The sequence below is a fragment of the Ranitomeya imitator genome, chromosome 6 (genome assembly GCF_032444005.1).
Source record: "Ranitomeya imitator isolate aRanImi1 chromosome 6, aRanImi1.pri, whole genome shotgun sequence".
In the NCBI taxonomy this organism is placed as follows: domain Eukaryota; kingdom Metazoa; phylum Chordata; class Amphibia; order Anura; family Dendrobatidae; genus Ranitomeya; species Ranitomeya imitator.
In genome coordinates this window covers 255,728,552-255,744,232 of record NC_091287.1, presented here as the reverse complement: position 1 = coordinate 255,744,232, position 15,681 = coordinate 255,728,552, and the positions used below count along the sequence as shown (strand labels likewise).

Here is a 15,681-nt window from a genome sequence, read left to right as displayed (position 1 = left end):
AGTCTATTTTTCTTTTTGTAATTTTTTATAATGTAAAAGATGATGATAAAAAGATGATAAATGTAAATTAAGCCTCATTCTGATGTTTGTGAGGCAGAAAGTACAATAACTGCAGTTCAAGAATTGTTTTGCTTCTTTGTTTTTCTTTAATCATAGTTGACTGTTGGATATAAGTGATTTTATTCTTCAGGTCAATACAATCACAGCAACACTAGATTTCTGTAGGTTTTTTTATATGTTTTGCTACTCTGACACACAAAAAACATTTTTTTCTAAAAAAAAAAAAAAATTGGAGTGATATTAAAAGAGCTATAACTTTTTAATATTTTGGCCGATGGAGGGCTTGATTTTTGTAGGATGAAATTTTTATTGGTGCCATACTGGGCATAACATTTCTTGATCACTTTTTATTCAGATTTTTCAGATGCAGAATCAATCCAAATTAGCAGTTCAGGAAATGTTTTTTGGTTTACCGTATATACTCGAGTATAAGCCAAGATTTTCAGCCCATTTTTTTGGGCTGAAAGTCCTCCTCTCGGCTTACAGTCGAGTCATGCCCAGGGGTCGGCAGGGGAGGGGGAGCGGGGGCTGTCTATTTATACTCACCTGTTCCTGGTGCAGTCCCTGCAGGTCCCTAGCTTCCCGGCTCCCCAGCTTCTTCCTGTACTGAGCGGTCACATGGTACCGCTCATTACAGTAATGAATATGCCGCTCCACCTCCCATGGGGTGGAGCCGCATATTCATTACTGTAATGAGCAGTAATGGTGACCGCTCAGTACAGTTAGAAGCTGCAGCGCTGGGGAAGCAGGGACTGCACCACTCCAGGAGCAGTTGAGTATAATGGGGAGGGGAGTGCTGCGCGATATTCACCTGCTCCTCGTTCTGGGCGCCGCTCCATCTTCAGCGTCTTCTGCAGTGACGCTCAGGTCAGAGGACGTGGTGACGTGGTTAGTGCGCGCCCTCTGCCTGAACGTCAGTGCAGAAGATGCTGAAGATGGAGCGGCGCCAGAACGAGGAGCAGGTGAATATTGAAAGTGCTGGGGGCCTGAGCGATGGAGAGGTGAGTATGTGATTTTTTTTATTATCGCAGCAACAGCAAATGGGGCAAGTGTCTGTATGGGGCCATCTATGGGGCCATAACGTTTGTGCAGCACTATATGGGGCAAGAGTCTGTATGGGGCCATAATCAACGTTTGTGCAGCACTATATGGGGCAAGAGTCTGTATGGGGCCATAATCAACGTTTGTGCAGCACTATATTGGGCAAGTGTCTGTATGGTGCATCTTATGGGGGCGTAACGTTTGTGCAGCACCATATGGGGCAAATATCTTTATGGAGCATCTTATGGGGCCATAATTAACGTTTGTGGAGCATTATATGGGGCAAGTGTCTGTATGGAGCATCTTATGGGGCCATAATCAAGGTTTGTGCAGCACTATATGGGGAAAATATCTTTATGGAGCATCTTATGGGGTCATTATTAACCTTTATACAGGATTATATGGGGCATATTTTAATATGGAGCATCTTATGGGGCCCATCATAAACTTTATGGAGCATTATATGGGGCTTCTGATTCAATATGGATATTCAAAACACTTAACCTAAAGATGTCTCAATTAATTTTACTTTTATTGGTATCTATTTTTACTTTTGACATTTACCGGTAGCTGCTGCATTTCCCACCCTAGGCTTATACTCGAGTCATTAAGTTTCCCAGTTTTTTTGTGGCAAAATTAGGGGGGGGGGGGTCGGCTTATACTCGGATCGGATTATACTCGAGTATATACGGTATATTGAAGTTTTATGTTTTGCTATTTGTGCACATTGAAAACAATTCTTTACAAAAAATAATTTGTGTCTGCATCGTCATATCCTGAGAGCTATAATGTTTTTATTTTTATGCTGACAAAGCCATGTGGGGGCTTTTTCTATTTTGCAAGGCAAATTTACATTTTATGAGGTACCAATTTCTTTTAGCATACGTTTTGATTGCATTTTATCTAAGTTTTTGTGTGTGCCAGTCTGATAGAAAAGCTACATTTTTGGCTTACTTTTATATATTTAATATATTGTTATGGTGTCTCCATAAAGAATAAAAAAAAGTGACCGATTTATAGTTTTTATGCAGCAATATCAACTATATGTACATTTTTAAAATTTATTTTGTTTATTTTTGTGTTTAAATAGAAGCTCAATTTGAAATGACGATTCATGTTTCCACAATCTTATCATCCTTTTCCATTTTTTTTTTCACATTTTTACACATTTTTTTCTTTTAACTTTCTTACTAAGTCCAACTTTGGGAATTGAAATTTAATAACTCTAATCTACTGCACTGCAATACTTGTGTTGTGTAGGGTAGTAGACATGTCAGTGTAAAGGTACCTTCACACTAAACGATATCGCTAGCGATCCGTGACATTGCAGCGTCCTGGCTAGCGATATCGTTCAGTTTGACACGCAGCAGCGATCAGGCCCCTGCTGTGATGTCGCTGGTCGGGGCTAGAAGGCCAGCACTTTATTTTGTCGCTGCACGTCCCGCTGACATCGCTTAATCGGCATGTGTGACGCCGATTCAGCGATGTCTTCTCTGGTAACCAGGGTAAACATCGGGTTACTAAGCGCAGGGCCGCGCTTAGTAACCCAATGTTTACCCTGGTTACCAGCGTAAAAGTTAAAAAAACAAACACTACATACCTACCTACCGCTGTCTGTCACCGGCGCTCTGTTTCTCTGCTCTGGCTGTGAGCACAGCGGCCAGAAAGCAGAGCGTTGACGTCACCGCTCTGCTTTCCGGCTGCCCGGCGCTCACAGCCAGAGCAGAAAAGCAGAGCGCCAGGGACAGACAGCGGTAGGTAACTATGTAGTGTTTGTTTTTTTAACTTTTACGCTGGTAACCTGGGTAAACATTGGGTTACTAAGCGCGGCCCTGCGCTTACTAACCTGATGTTTACCCTGGTTACCGGCATCGTTGGTCGCTGGAGAGCGGTCTGTGTGACAGCTCTCCAGCGACCAAACAGCGACGCTGCAGCGATCCGGATCGTTGTCTGGATCGCTGCAGCGTCGTTTAGTGTGAAGGTACCTTTACACTCTGCCCAGGGCATGCCACAGTAGCTGGAATAGGCAGATCCTGAAGTCATTACTTGGCTTCAGGTTGCCATTACAACCATAGGAACCTCCTCCCCTGTTTATGATGTAGATGCCACAGTCATTATTAACAGCAGCATGTAGGGGATTAAATGGCCATTAACTGTGCAAATATTGATTGTGCCTGATGCAGCAGGGAGAAAGCTATAATGCAAAACTAACATCGGCTGCATTTTTGCCAGTCAGGGGGAGTTATAAGTTTATTTCTCCTTGCTGTTAAAAGGGGTTAAATAACTTAATATTGATGAGCTATCCTTAGTAAAAAAGAAACCAATAATATCAGCTTGGTTAGGGTCCTGACTCCAGGCATTTCCACTGATCAGCTGATTAAAGCAGGTCATGGAGCATTTGACCTGGCACAGTTCTGTACATTATGTAGCAACTACCAATACTCTTGAAGAGCTCGCTCATTCAAGTGCACATGCACAGGAATGTTCATCCAAACATTCCCATGTTTTCTATAGAAGAGCTGCAGTCACAATCATCAGGCTTATCTCCCTGCCAAACAAACAGATTGGGCAATTGAATTCCAACCACCTCATTCTCCTGTGACCTTGCATAATCTGTTGAGGGACAATTGGGAGGTCTCCATATACCTTAGACCAGTGGTCCCCAACCCCAGGCCTCGAGGGCCGCCAACAGTGCAGGTTTTCAGGATTTCCTTAGTATTGCACAGGGGTTGGAATCATCACCTGTGCAGATGATCACATTACCACCAATGCAATACTAAAGAAATCCTGAAAACCTGCAGTGTTGGCGGCCCTCGAGGCCTGGAGTTGGGGACCACTGCCTGAGACGGTAGATAAAAGTAGTGGGAATGGCCAAATTTTATTCAATGTGGATCTTTTAGTTTTAATTATTGTGATAATAAACAGCATATTTAGATGACTCCTCACAAGACAGATTTGTAAAAGTAAACCATCCTTTGATCAAAGATACTTATAAAGACGCTATAAAACTGTTGTTTCAGCTTCTCACGTATCCCACCAGGCAGACTGTGTATAAATCATAAAGTATCACCATTGTCACTTTCTTCTGGATTTGTTAGAAGCCCAAAATAAATCACTCCAAGACAATAACGTCATTTTCTATTACATCTCAAAGATCTCCAGGGTAACTTCTAAACAATTACAATATACTGTATTAGTCACTATTAGTGTTCACTGGTCCACAACTAAAACAAACACCGCATGGGGGTTAGCAAGGAATAATTCACCATACCTGAAAGAGAATATGGTTTCAATTTAAAGGAATAACCCAGCTTTGCTTAGTTCAACATCTAAGGGTGAGCAAGTTTTGGAAAGTCACCTCTACAAACATCTTTGTCACCAGCTCCGCTCACGTTTCGATTCAGAAGTGAGGCAAACTGGTTTATTCTTAATAGTGAACTCAGCCTTACCATTGGCTAAGCAGTAACATATTCTCTGTCTGGGTGACCATTATTAATGCAAATTGTCTCTACAGAGAGGAAAAAGACTTGAACTCGATAGCACCACTTATTGAAAGCAGAAATCCTAAAAGTCACTATCAACCCTTTAACAAGTCTTGCAATATAACAGGATAATAGACAAGTCAGAATCATTATGAATGCAGATTTTAACACACTATCTTTGAAGCGTACTGTAGATTTGGGCATTGGTATGTGATGTAAAAGAGTTATCAAAATTATTAATGAATTCATTATATTATTCACTCTGCTTCTACCACATTCATTATGAAAACGGCATTGACATCTGCAGACTCCTGACTCCGTGGGCCCTGTCGCGGTTGCACCCTCTGTGACCGTGATCATTACTGGTAAGAAGTTATAACAGAAGTGAGTTTATCTTTTCATTGACATATAGAGAAATGAGAGGATCTGCCTCCTTTTTGGTTTAATTTTAGCATCTTGTATTCTAGGGAGTGATGAACCTGTAAATCAATAAAACTGAGGGAAAAACATCAAATCAGAGGAAATTAATTACTTATCCTCTTACCTTGTACCTTAAAAATCATAAAACCTTGTGAACCTTTATCTAAATATGTCTTAAATGAAAAAAACTATACCTGTTCCAGTCCCATGGTATCACCAACCATGTTCAAGTGGTTCATCATGTAGCTCAGAGGATCAGCAGTTGTGTCTCGTGAAAAGAGGAAGTCGTAGAAACTGGGAGTTTTCTCTTCAGTCTTCAGATTTTCATGAGCCTCAATCACCAAGTACAATATTATGAATTTTAAAGCCTCATAGACTTTATTCTCTTTGGCTTCATCAGAAAAAAATGACCGGCACATTTTCATCCTTTTCATCCGATCTTTACAGGCACAAAAATCTACCCACTGGAGCAAAGAAAAACATGGCAATTTAATATAGGAAACCCACACACTGTAAGAAAGATTACACAGGCTAGGTTTGCTTCATATTTTACCTTTATGTCGTATACAGTCATACAGGAACAAAGAACATGAGATTTCATTCTCATGATTTTGAGAGTCCTACCTTTTAGACTCTGGGTCCCTGATTTATTAAGACTTGAATTTTGCACAGCCTTCTTAATGAGGAGCATTCAGGAATAAAATGTGCCGAATTCATTGAAGGTGTTTTCCGTCGAACAAAACTTGATTTTAATCAATAGATCCTGAACCAATAATAATAGATTCCATAATTGGATGTATTTAAATAACATGTTCCTGTGCTGAAATAATCTTAAAAATGTACCCTTGCTGTGTACTATGTAATGTCTGTGTCTCACCATAGAGGAACATGGTCTGATCATACCACAGCTCCTGGGCGGGGGGAAGGGAAGCAAAAGAGTATACAGACATTACAGCAGGGGATTGCAAATGATTATTCCTTTGCAGTAACACATTGTTTAAAAACAGACAGGGAAATATTTTACCTCACAAAAAGAATCAGCTGTGATTCCATGCAGTAGTGTCTGTATACTCTCTTTTGCTTCCCCCCTGCCCAGGATATGTGGTATGCTCAGACCATGTTCCTGTACTGTCAGACACAGCCATTGCACAGTACACAGCAGGGACACATTTATAAGATTATCTCAGCACATGAACATTTAATTTAAACACATCAATTGTGGAAATTATTAATATTCTAAGGTCAATTGATTAAAATCAACTTTTTTTAGAGCTAGGGTTGGGGTTAGGGATAGAGCTAGGGTTAGGGTTGGCAAGGGTTGGGTTAGAGTAGGGGCCAGGGTTAGGGTTGGGGTTAGGGTTGTGTTTGGGTTAGGGTTGTGGCATTTTCTTCTGATAACCTTGTGATTATAAAAAAGTTTGGTTCCAAAGTAAATTTTTGGTGAAAAAAGTAAGATGGTCATTTTTTCCTTCCACATTGCTTTACTTCTCCCGAATAATTTTATTTCCATCTTTCCATTAGGGTTAGAGTTGGGCTAAAGGTAGGGTTGAGCTAAAGTTAGAGTTAAGCTAGGGTTAGGGTTGGGATAAAGTTAGGGTTGGGCTAAAGTTAAGGTTGTGGTTATGGTTGGGATTACGGTTAGGGGTGGGATTAGGGTTAGGGGTGTGTTAGGGTTAGGTTTGTGGCTAGGGTTATGGATAGGGTTGGGATTAGGGTTAGGGGTGTGTTGGGGTTAGGTATGTGGTTAGGGTTATGGTTGGATATAGGGTTAGGGGTGTGTTGGGGTTAGGGTTGGAGTTAGAATTGGGGGGTTCCACTGTTTAGGTAAATCAGGGGATCTCCAAATGTGACATGACACCACCATTGATCCCAGCCAATTTTGCGTTCAGAGTCATATGGTACTCCCTCCCTTCTGAGCCCTGTCATGCACCCAAACAGTGGTTTTCCCCCACATATGGAGTATTGGCGTACTCAGGAGAAATTGCACATCAAATTTTGTGGTCCATTTTCTCCTGATACCCTTGTGAAAATAAAAAAAATGGTTCCAAAGTAAATTTTCTGTGAAAAAAGTAAAATTATCATTTTTTCCTTCCACATGGCTTTAGTTTTTGTGAAGCACCTAAAAGGTTAATAAACTTCTTGAATGTGGTTTTGCGTACCTTGTGGGGTGCAGTTTTTAGAATGGTGTCATTTTGGGGTATTTTCTGTTATATTGACCCCTCAAATGTGAGGTGATCCCTAAAAAAATGGTTTTGTAAATGTTATTGAAAAAATGAGAAATTGCTGGTCAACTTTTAACCCTTATAACGTCCTAACAAAAAAATGTTATGTTTCCAAAATTGTGCTGATGCTAAATTGATATGTGGAAAATGTTATGTATTAACTATTATGTGTGACACCACTCTCTGATTTAACCCCTTACTGCCATTGAACGGAATAGTACATTCGATGGCAGATCCCCTGCTTTGATGCGGGCTCTGGCAGTGAGCCCGCATCAAAGCCGGGACATGTCAGCTGTTTTGTACAGCTGTTTTGTACAACTGACATGTGCATGCAATAGCGACAGGTTGAATCACGATTCACCCACCACTATTAACTAGTTAAATGCCGCTGTCAAACGCTGACTGCAGCCTTTAACAAGCGCTTCCGGCCATCGGGTTGGAAATGCGTGCACAGGTGACCTCTGTCACGTGATCGGGGGTCATCGGTGCACTGGCATAACAACCAGATTTCTTTTGAAGATCTCTATGGTTGTTGATGCCAGATTGCTGTGAGCGCCACCCTGTGATTGGCGCTCATAGCAATGCTGTAATTCTACTACATAGGAGCGATCTGAGCATCGCTCCTATGTAGCAGAGCCGATCAGGCTATGCCAGCTTCTAGCCTCCCATGAAAACTATTGAAGCATGGCAAAAGTAAAAAAAAAAAGTTTTAAGAAATATGAAAAAAAAAAATAAAAATAAAAGTTTAATCACCCCCCTTTAGCCCCATTCAAAATAAAACAACAAAAAAAAATCAAACCTACACATATTTGGTATCAATAAAAAAAAGAATTAGTAAGTAAATAACTTGGCACTCAACTTGGTGGATAGTGATAATAAAGAAAACAATTTTATTACTTGAGTAGCAGCCCAGCAAAAATAAACGTTTCGGTCAAACAATCAGACCTTCTTCAGTAGAACCGACTGCTGGTGTGTAGATGTATATAAGGCACTAGTATATGTGGAGAGGCTCCTATGACAGAATTTTATTTCTATGACCTCTATAATGAATGTTTTAGAAAGGAACACTCAGAGAATGCAGGTGCAATAGGAATGAAATCCAAAGGTTTAACTTAAAGTGCGGTGGTCTAAACCACAAAGAGCAGGAGCAGCGATGATTTAATGCACGGAGGTACATGGAGCAGTTGCCATATAGAGTTGTCAGCGCAGGTGTGCTCCGGTATTAGATAGGCATAGGGAGTACATCAACGCGGTATCCACCGTTGAAAACCAGCGGTGGATACCGCGTTGATGTACTCCCTATGCCTATCTAATACCGGAGCACACCTGCGCTGACAACTCTATATGGCAACTGCTCCATGTACCTCCGTGCATTAAATCATCGCTGCTCCTGCTCTTTGTGGTTTAGACCACCGCACTTTAAGTTAAACCTTTGGATTTCATTCCTATTGCACCTGCATTCTCTGAGTGTTCCTTTCTAAAACATTCATTATAGAGGTCATAGAAATAAAATTCTGTCATAGGAGCCTCTCCACATATACTAGTGCCTTATATACATCTACACACCAGCAGTCGGTTCTACTGAAGAAGGTCTGATTGTTTGACCGAAACGTTTATTTTTGCTGGGCTGCTACTCAAGTAATAAAATTGTTTTCTTTATTATCACTATCCACCAAGTTGAGTGCCAAGTTATTTACTTACTATATACTGGTGTGGGAAACCTCTCTTGAGCACCGACACAGCTGTGCCACGTTATACTTTACTAAAAAAAAGAATTAATCTGACCGCTAAACGGTGTAGTGAGAAAAAAAATCAAAACGCCAGAATTACGTTTTTTGGTCGCCGCAACATTGCATTAAAATGCAATAACGGGCGATCAAAAGAACGTATATGCACCAAAATTGTTTCACCAGTTTTAGCATTTAGTGAACCTAGCAAAAACGGCAAGCAAAAAACAAGTGTGGGATTGCACTTTTTTGCAATTTCACCGCACTTGGGATTTTTTTCCCATTTTCTAGTACACAACATGGTAAAACCAATGGCGTTGTTCAAAAGTACAACTCGTTCCACAAAAAAATAAGCCCTCACATGTCCATATTGACGGAAAAATAAAAAAAGTTATGGCTCTGGGAAGGAGGGGAGCGAAAAACAAAAACGCAAAATCGAAAAAAGCTCCGGGGGTTAAGGGTAAAAAATAAGTTTGAAAATTGCACAATTTTTGCCAAATTTCAGTTTTTTTCATAAATAAACTCAAGTTTATTGAATAAATTTAACCACTAAAATGAAGTACAATGTGTCACAAAATTATCTCAGAATCAGTGGGATACATTAAAGCATTCCAGAGCTATAACTTCATAAAGTGACAGTGGTCAGAATTGTAAAAATTGGCTTGGTCATTAAGTACCAAATTGGCTCTGTCATTAAGGGGTTAAGTACTTTGATAAATTGGGTCACAGGTGTACAGATATTTATGACATATCCCTTCATAAAATGTGCTCTCAGCAAAATAAAAAAATGAGTTTAATCATGTACAATGTGACAAGAAATAGAAACAGGATAGGGAGATTTAGCAATGACTTTATGACAGTACAGTAGTCTGGTATGAATAAATTAATAAAGAAAAGTGTTTTGACAACATATTTTTAAAGCACTTACTCCACCTCTGAAATATGAATAATAGAAGAGTGATTTTGGCTAAGGAGTTTATTCAAACTGTAACCTTTTATAAAAAAATAAATTGCACTTTTTTTTACTTAGAAAAGTTTGGGAAAACAACACCAGACCCAACCTATTATTTTTAGTCTGAGCTAGACTCTTTATTTGGCATGCCCTTTTAATAGATCTGTTGCACACTGAGAAATACTGAACAACATCATTCACAGAGTTTCTAATATGTATGAAAAAAATCAGTCTATTAAATGTGATAATATTACCCCATTTTTACGTTTACCTCATTTTTAAAGAGTTCTAGACAGCTGCGTAATTTTGTATAGACTTTTGGGCCAGCATATTTCTCTGTGCCAAAGCTGAATTGTTGTATCCAGTTACATCCTTGGGAATAAAGGAGCTTTTCAGGGATCTGTAAGAACAAAACAGACAAACATCATGAAATGGTGGTGGAGAAATAAGGGTAAGCTTCTGACGTATACCCCAAATTATTGTATATACAGCTGCTAAGGGTGGCCCAATCAGTTATTAGGTATATGGAGCAATCACTTTTTCACACAGGTCCCTGTAGGTTTGGATTTCTGTTTCCCTTAATAATAAAGGCCTTCATTTAAAAAACACATTTTGTGATTACTTGTGTTATCTTTGTCTAATATTCACATTTGTTTGGTGATCTGAAACATTTCAGTGTGAGAAACATGCTAAAGAATAGGAAATCAGGAAGGGGGCAAACACTTTTTCATACAACTGTAAGTAACATAGTTTGAAATTTGCAAGCCATTATTTTTCTAACATTTGATTTGAATTTAGTGAATGAGACCTATAGACTTATATAATTACTGACAGTCAGCTCGCCTTATCTACTTGTCTAAAAACAGATAATGCCGCTTTCACTTAAAAAAGCTCTTTTGACCGTAGACGTGGTGGCAACAACAATAATTCATTCCAAAGGGGAGTAAACAGATGTGAAGGTGCTTTTGTAAGACACCAATGGACTTCGATACTTTGCAGCGAAGTTATTATTTTTTTAACATTCTCTCGAGGACCAATGATGTACTACTGAATTCAAAAGGACATAAGTTAATAAGACTGCCACATCTTTTCTATGCCATGTTTAGCTGTGTACTCCTGCCCTTTATAAAAATGCTTTATTGGACAAAAAAAAAAGCTCCGGAGGCAGATTCTCCTGCAGATCTATGTCCGGACCATAGATCTTAACAGCTCATTTACATATTAAGTAACATGTGGATTTCTCTGCAGTAAGACATCAGATTGCAAGTATGAAGGCATCATTTTATTCAGCTTCCTATGACCTACATGCTCATATAGATGGCTTAGGAGAATTGATCCAACTGACAGATTCCCTTTTAAGATCAAAGAAATTGTAAAACCTCTTAATTACATGATCCAAACATATTGAAACAAGACCACAAAATGGCATAACAGCTTAAACACTTTATTTTTACATGTTGTTGCATTCAGAGAACTTTCACTTTTATTTTAATTTTTATTTACTGAAACATCATTTTATGAAAAAAAAATCTTTTTTTATTCACTCTTTTTTTAACTAACTTTTATTTAATTTACTGTTTTCTTTTCCACTATGGGATTTCATAAGCATTTAGCCAGAGGAGGCCTGGACAGGCCTCTTAATATTGAAGATTTCATGGCAATTAGAGATGAGCAAATCTGTCAAAATTCAAATTCACTCAAAATTAGGTCGGAAATTCAATTTGTATCAAATTTATTTGATTTGATTGCATTGAGCCCTTAGTGTGGTAAATAAAGTTATTAATTATGGTGTTGAGGCCTCCCGACTCCAAAACATAATAAACAAATTGTATTGTTAATATCACACTGGCGCTAGGAGCAAAGGGACTGGAGCTGCTGATACCAAACAGATGCTGTGCCACCTTTGTCACTAATACAAAATAATAATAGAAAATAAAGGTATCACGCTAAGAACAGTAATTTCTGCTGAGCTGGCTATAAATCATTAGCTCTACCAATCAAGAGGACTGGTGTACTAATAGACCAATGATGGTAATGTAAACAATGCTGTCAGTAGCGATCTCATATAATAAATGACAAACACTTATTGGTCTATGAGTTCCCTGAGTCACAGCCGTGGGATGCGGTCTTGATTGGTTAGGTGAACCGTAGGTGCTGCAGTGCAGGATACTTCAGTACCCTGGCGGCGGAAACAGATAAAGTCGCGCAGAGCCAGAAGCGCCCCGGCCGGTGGCGTCCCTGGATGCGCGGCTGTAAAAAATGGCTGACAGTGCTTGGCAGCGTGTGACATCACGAGGCTTACGGAGCCTTGCTTGGGCAAAATACAACCAACGCGTTTCGAGGGACTTCGTCCCTCTTCGTCAGGGTTACTGCCCCTTCACTGACGTTTGCTAGATATACGATAGCCGACCCATGTACCTGACCTGGTAACACCAAATGTGCCGGATAGAAACTGGCTGCAGCCGTGCATGGATCAATCTTAGTGCCGGTTTGTGTGCAGGATAATACCCGTTTACTGGTATGCCCTCCACTATATTCTTATCATAAATAGCCTGCATAGGATGTGAACACAATTAAATGCTGATAGTACACATGGACTTAAAAACATTTTAAAAAATGCGAAATTGCTGCAGGGAAAAATTAGGAGTGAATGGAAGGGGGAAGGGAGAAAACTTTAAAATTAATACCTTTATTAATCTATAAAATGTAAAATATGCTCATGTGTAAAATTGTTTTTATACGTAAAATGGATTAACATATGTGACCTTTATTAATTTATAAGATTTAAAATATGCTCATGTATAAATTTGTTTTTATACGTAAAATGGATTAACATATGTGACCTAATAAACTCACATGTTACCTGGATTGGCAGTATCCAGATCTGTGAAACCGACCTCACTTGTTGGACTCCCCTAAACAGGTCCTCCAATAGGTACTTTTATAAAAAAAACTTTTTTTTTCAATTTCCTCAAAAAACTTTTTTTTAAATTTTCCTAAAAAATATTATTTTTTCTTAAAGTTTTTTACAATTTTTCTCCAAAAAACTATTCAAAAACTCTTTTATAAAAAATCCTCCAAAATTACTTTGAAATTTCTTCGGATTTGTTTGTATTTTTATATACAAAACTGACCATGAGTCCCAAACCCACTAGTATTAGAACGCATATAGTTCCAGCTCATAGTTAAGGCCTTTAGGGGCCAAACTGTCCAGAGTGAAAATCCACTGGGATTCACTCTGGACATTTTTTAAGAAAATCGCCCCCTCTTTGGTTTTGGGAAACGATCTGAATACCACAAAAATAGACATTCCTCAAGGACTGATTGTGTTTGTCCTTGAAATGTCGTGAAAGGGGGTGTCCTACAAATCCTTTTTGAATGTTTTTAAAATTCTCCTTGATATGCTCCATAAGGCATTGTTTTGTGCGGCCTATGTATTATTATTATTATTTATTATTATAGCACCATTTATTCCATGGCGCTTTACATGTGAGGAGGGGTATACATAATAAAAACAAGTACAATAATCTTAAACAATACAAGTCATAACTGGTACAGGAGGAGAGGACCCTGCCCGCGAAGGCTCACAATCTACAAGGGATGGGTGAGAATACAGTAGGCGAGGATCGAGTTGGTCATGCAGCGGTTTGGTCGATCGGTGGTTACTGCAGGTTGTAGGCTTGTCAGAAGAGGTGGGTCTTCAGGCTCTTTTTGAAGGTTTTGATGGTAGGCGAGAGTCTGATGTGTTGTGGTTGAGGGTTCCAGAGTAGGGGTGATACGCGAGAGAAATCTTGTATACGATTGTGGGAAGTGGAGATAAGAGGGGAGAAGGAGATCTTGTGAGGATCGGAGGTTGCGTGTAGATAAGTACCAGGAGACGAGGTCACAGATGTATGGAGGAGACAGGTTGTGGATGGCTTTGTACGTCGTGGATAGGGTTTTGTACTGGAGTCTCTGGGCAATGGGGAGCCAGTGAAGGGATTGACAGAGGGGAGAGGCTGGGGAATAGCGGGGGGACAGGTGAATTAGTCGGGCAGCAGAGTTTAGAATAGATTGGAGGGGTGCGAGAGTGTTAGAGGGGAGGCCACAGAGCAGGAGGTTGCAGTAGTCATGGCGAGAGATGATGAGGGCATGCACTAGGGTTTTTGCAGATTCTTGGTTGAGGAATGTACGGATTTGTGAAATATTTTTGAGTTGAAGTCGGCAGGAAGTGGAAAGGGCTTGGATATGTGGTTTGAAGGAGAGATCAGCGTCAATGATTACGAGCTTGTGGGACGTAATCGCCGGGCGATACGCGTGGGGCATCACTCCACCAGGTTGTATTTGTTTGGGAGGTTTTCTCTCCTGTCTATTTTTTGTGACCCAGTGATATTATCATGTATAGGTGACCCATTAGCCTTTTTTTTTTTTTCCTTTGGCTCACCGTGGTTCACCATTGTCTGGGACATTCTTTGTGCCTATCATCTATTATTATTATTTTTGTTTGCTTGGCACTGTGTGTGCGCTTTGGCAAACTAATCTTGGCACTGTCCCGCTATTTATATTCATATTTGTATTCATATATACATACTTTGTCGCTATACCCCATGAGCCATTGGGTTAATTTTGGGTCACTTTATTACACTGAGCTATGGTCCGTTTTTCCTGAGTGTCTTTGATGGTGCTTATATGTTTTTAATTATGTTTTTATTGTTTGTGGTGTGTTTTCTTTTGAACTGTCAATAAAATCAGCTTGTATTTTACGTTTATTGCTGTTTATTATTGTAGGTGTGTGACTTATTGCAGTAATGCTTTTCTTCTTTGCTGCAGGGAAGATATGAACAATAGTGTTTAAAATAAAGATCTATCTGTCCCCCGCCCTCCCACCCCCTGTGCGCCCCCCCACCCCCTGTGCACCCCCCCCCCCGTTGTTCTGAAAATACTCAGCCGCCTCCCTCGTTGGCTGTCGCTGCTTCCTGGTCTGGTCACATCTTCTCCTGTATGCGGTCACGTGGGGCCGCTCATTTACAGTAATGAATATGCGGCTCCACCTCCCATAGGGGTGGAGCCGCATATTCATTACTGTAATCGGCGGCCCCACGCGACCGCATACAGGAGAAGATGCGGCCAGACCAGGAAGCAGCGACAGCCAACGAGGGAGGCGGGTGAGTATTTTCAGAACAACGGGGGGGAGTATTTTCAGATAGATCTTTATTTTAAACACTATTATTCATATCTTCCCTGCAGCAAACGCTGCTGCAGGGAAGGTATGAATCGCGGATTCAGCACGATGCAGGGGACAGCGCTAAACTTTAGCGCTGTCTCCTGCACAGTGCGTGTGGTACCCAGTGGGCACACGGGCGGCACATATGTGCCGCACGTGTGCCACACTGATGTGCCACGTGAGCACACGGACACACGGACACGGATAACTCCAGTACCGATTTTATACGGTACTGGAATTATCTGGACGTGTGAAACCGGCCTTACTTGTGATGTCTTTATCGTTTGTTCATGGAACTTGATGAAAGATATGCAGCTGGTTCAAATCTTAGTAGTAGTTGCACGTGGTAGCACATGATCTGAGCTCTCCATACTTTTATATATCATTGCTCTCTTCTGTTCCCACTCCACTTCTAAGTACTTGTGACCTGGTCTTCATTCATTATCACTTGTGAGGGGTTGACATGCTTAGCAGCTCCTCTAGGTAGACACAGGAACACTTTGATAGTGAAACACCTGCTAGTTTATTAAAGTCGTTAGAAACACGTGTGCACAACCGTATGAGGTGCACGGGT

At 40.2% G+C, this 15,681-nt stretch overlaps 1 protein-coding gene across 1 annotated transcript in view; it reads right to left on the bottom strand.

The window, feature by feature from the left end:
* Positions 1-15,681, bottom strand: part of OTULINL (OTU deubiquitinase with linear linkage specificity like) — a 150,115-nt gene that overhangs the window by 2,687 nt on the left and 131,747 nt on the right. The window contains exons 6-7 of the mRNA XM_069728916.1: positions 10,176-10,304; positions 5,198-5,467 (exon numbers count right to left, since the gene is read on the bottom strand). Coding sequence (XP_069585017.1) covers positions 5,198-5,467; positions 10,176-10,304 — 399 coding nt within the window. The remainder of the gene's footprint in view (positions 1-5,197; positions 5,468-10,175; positions 10,305-15,681) is intronic.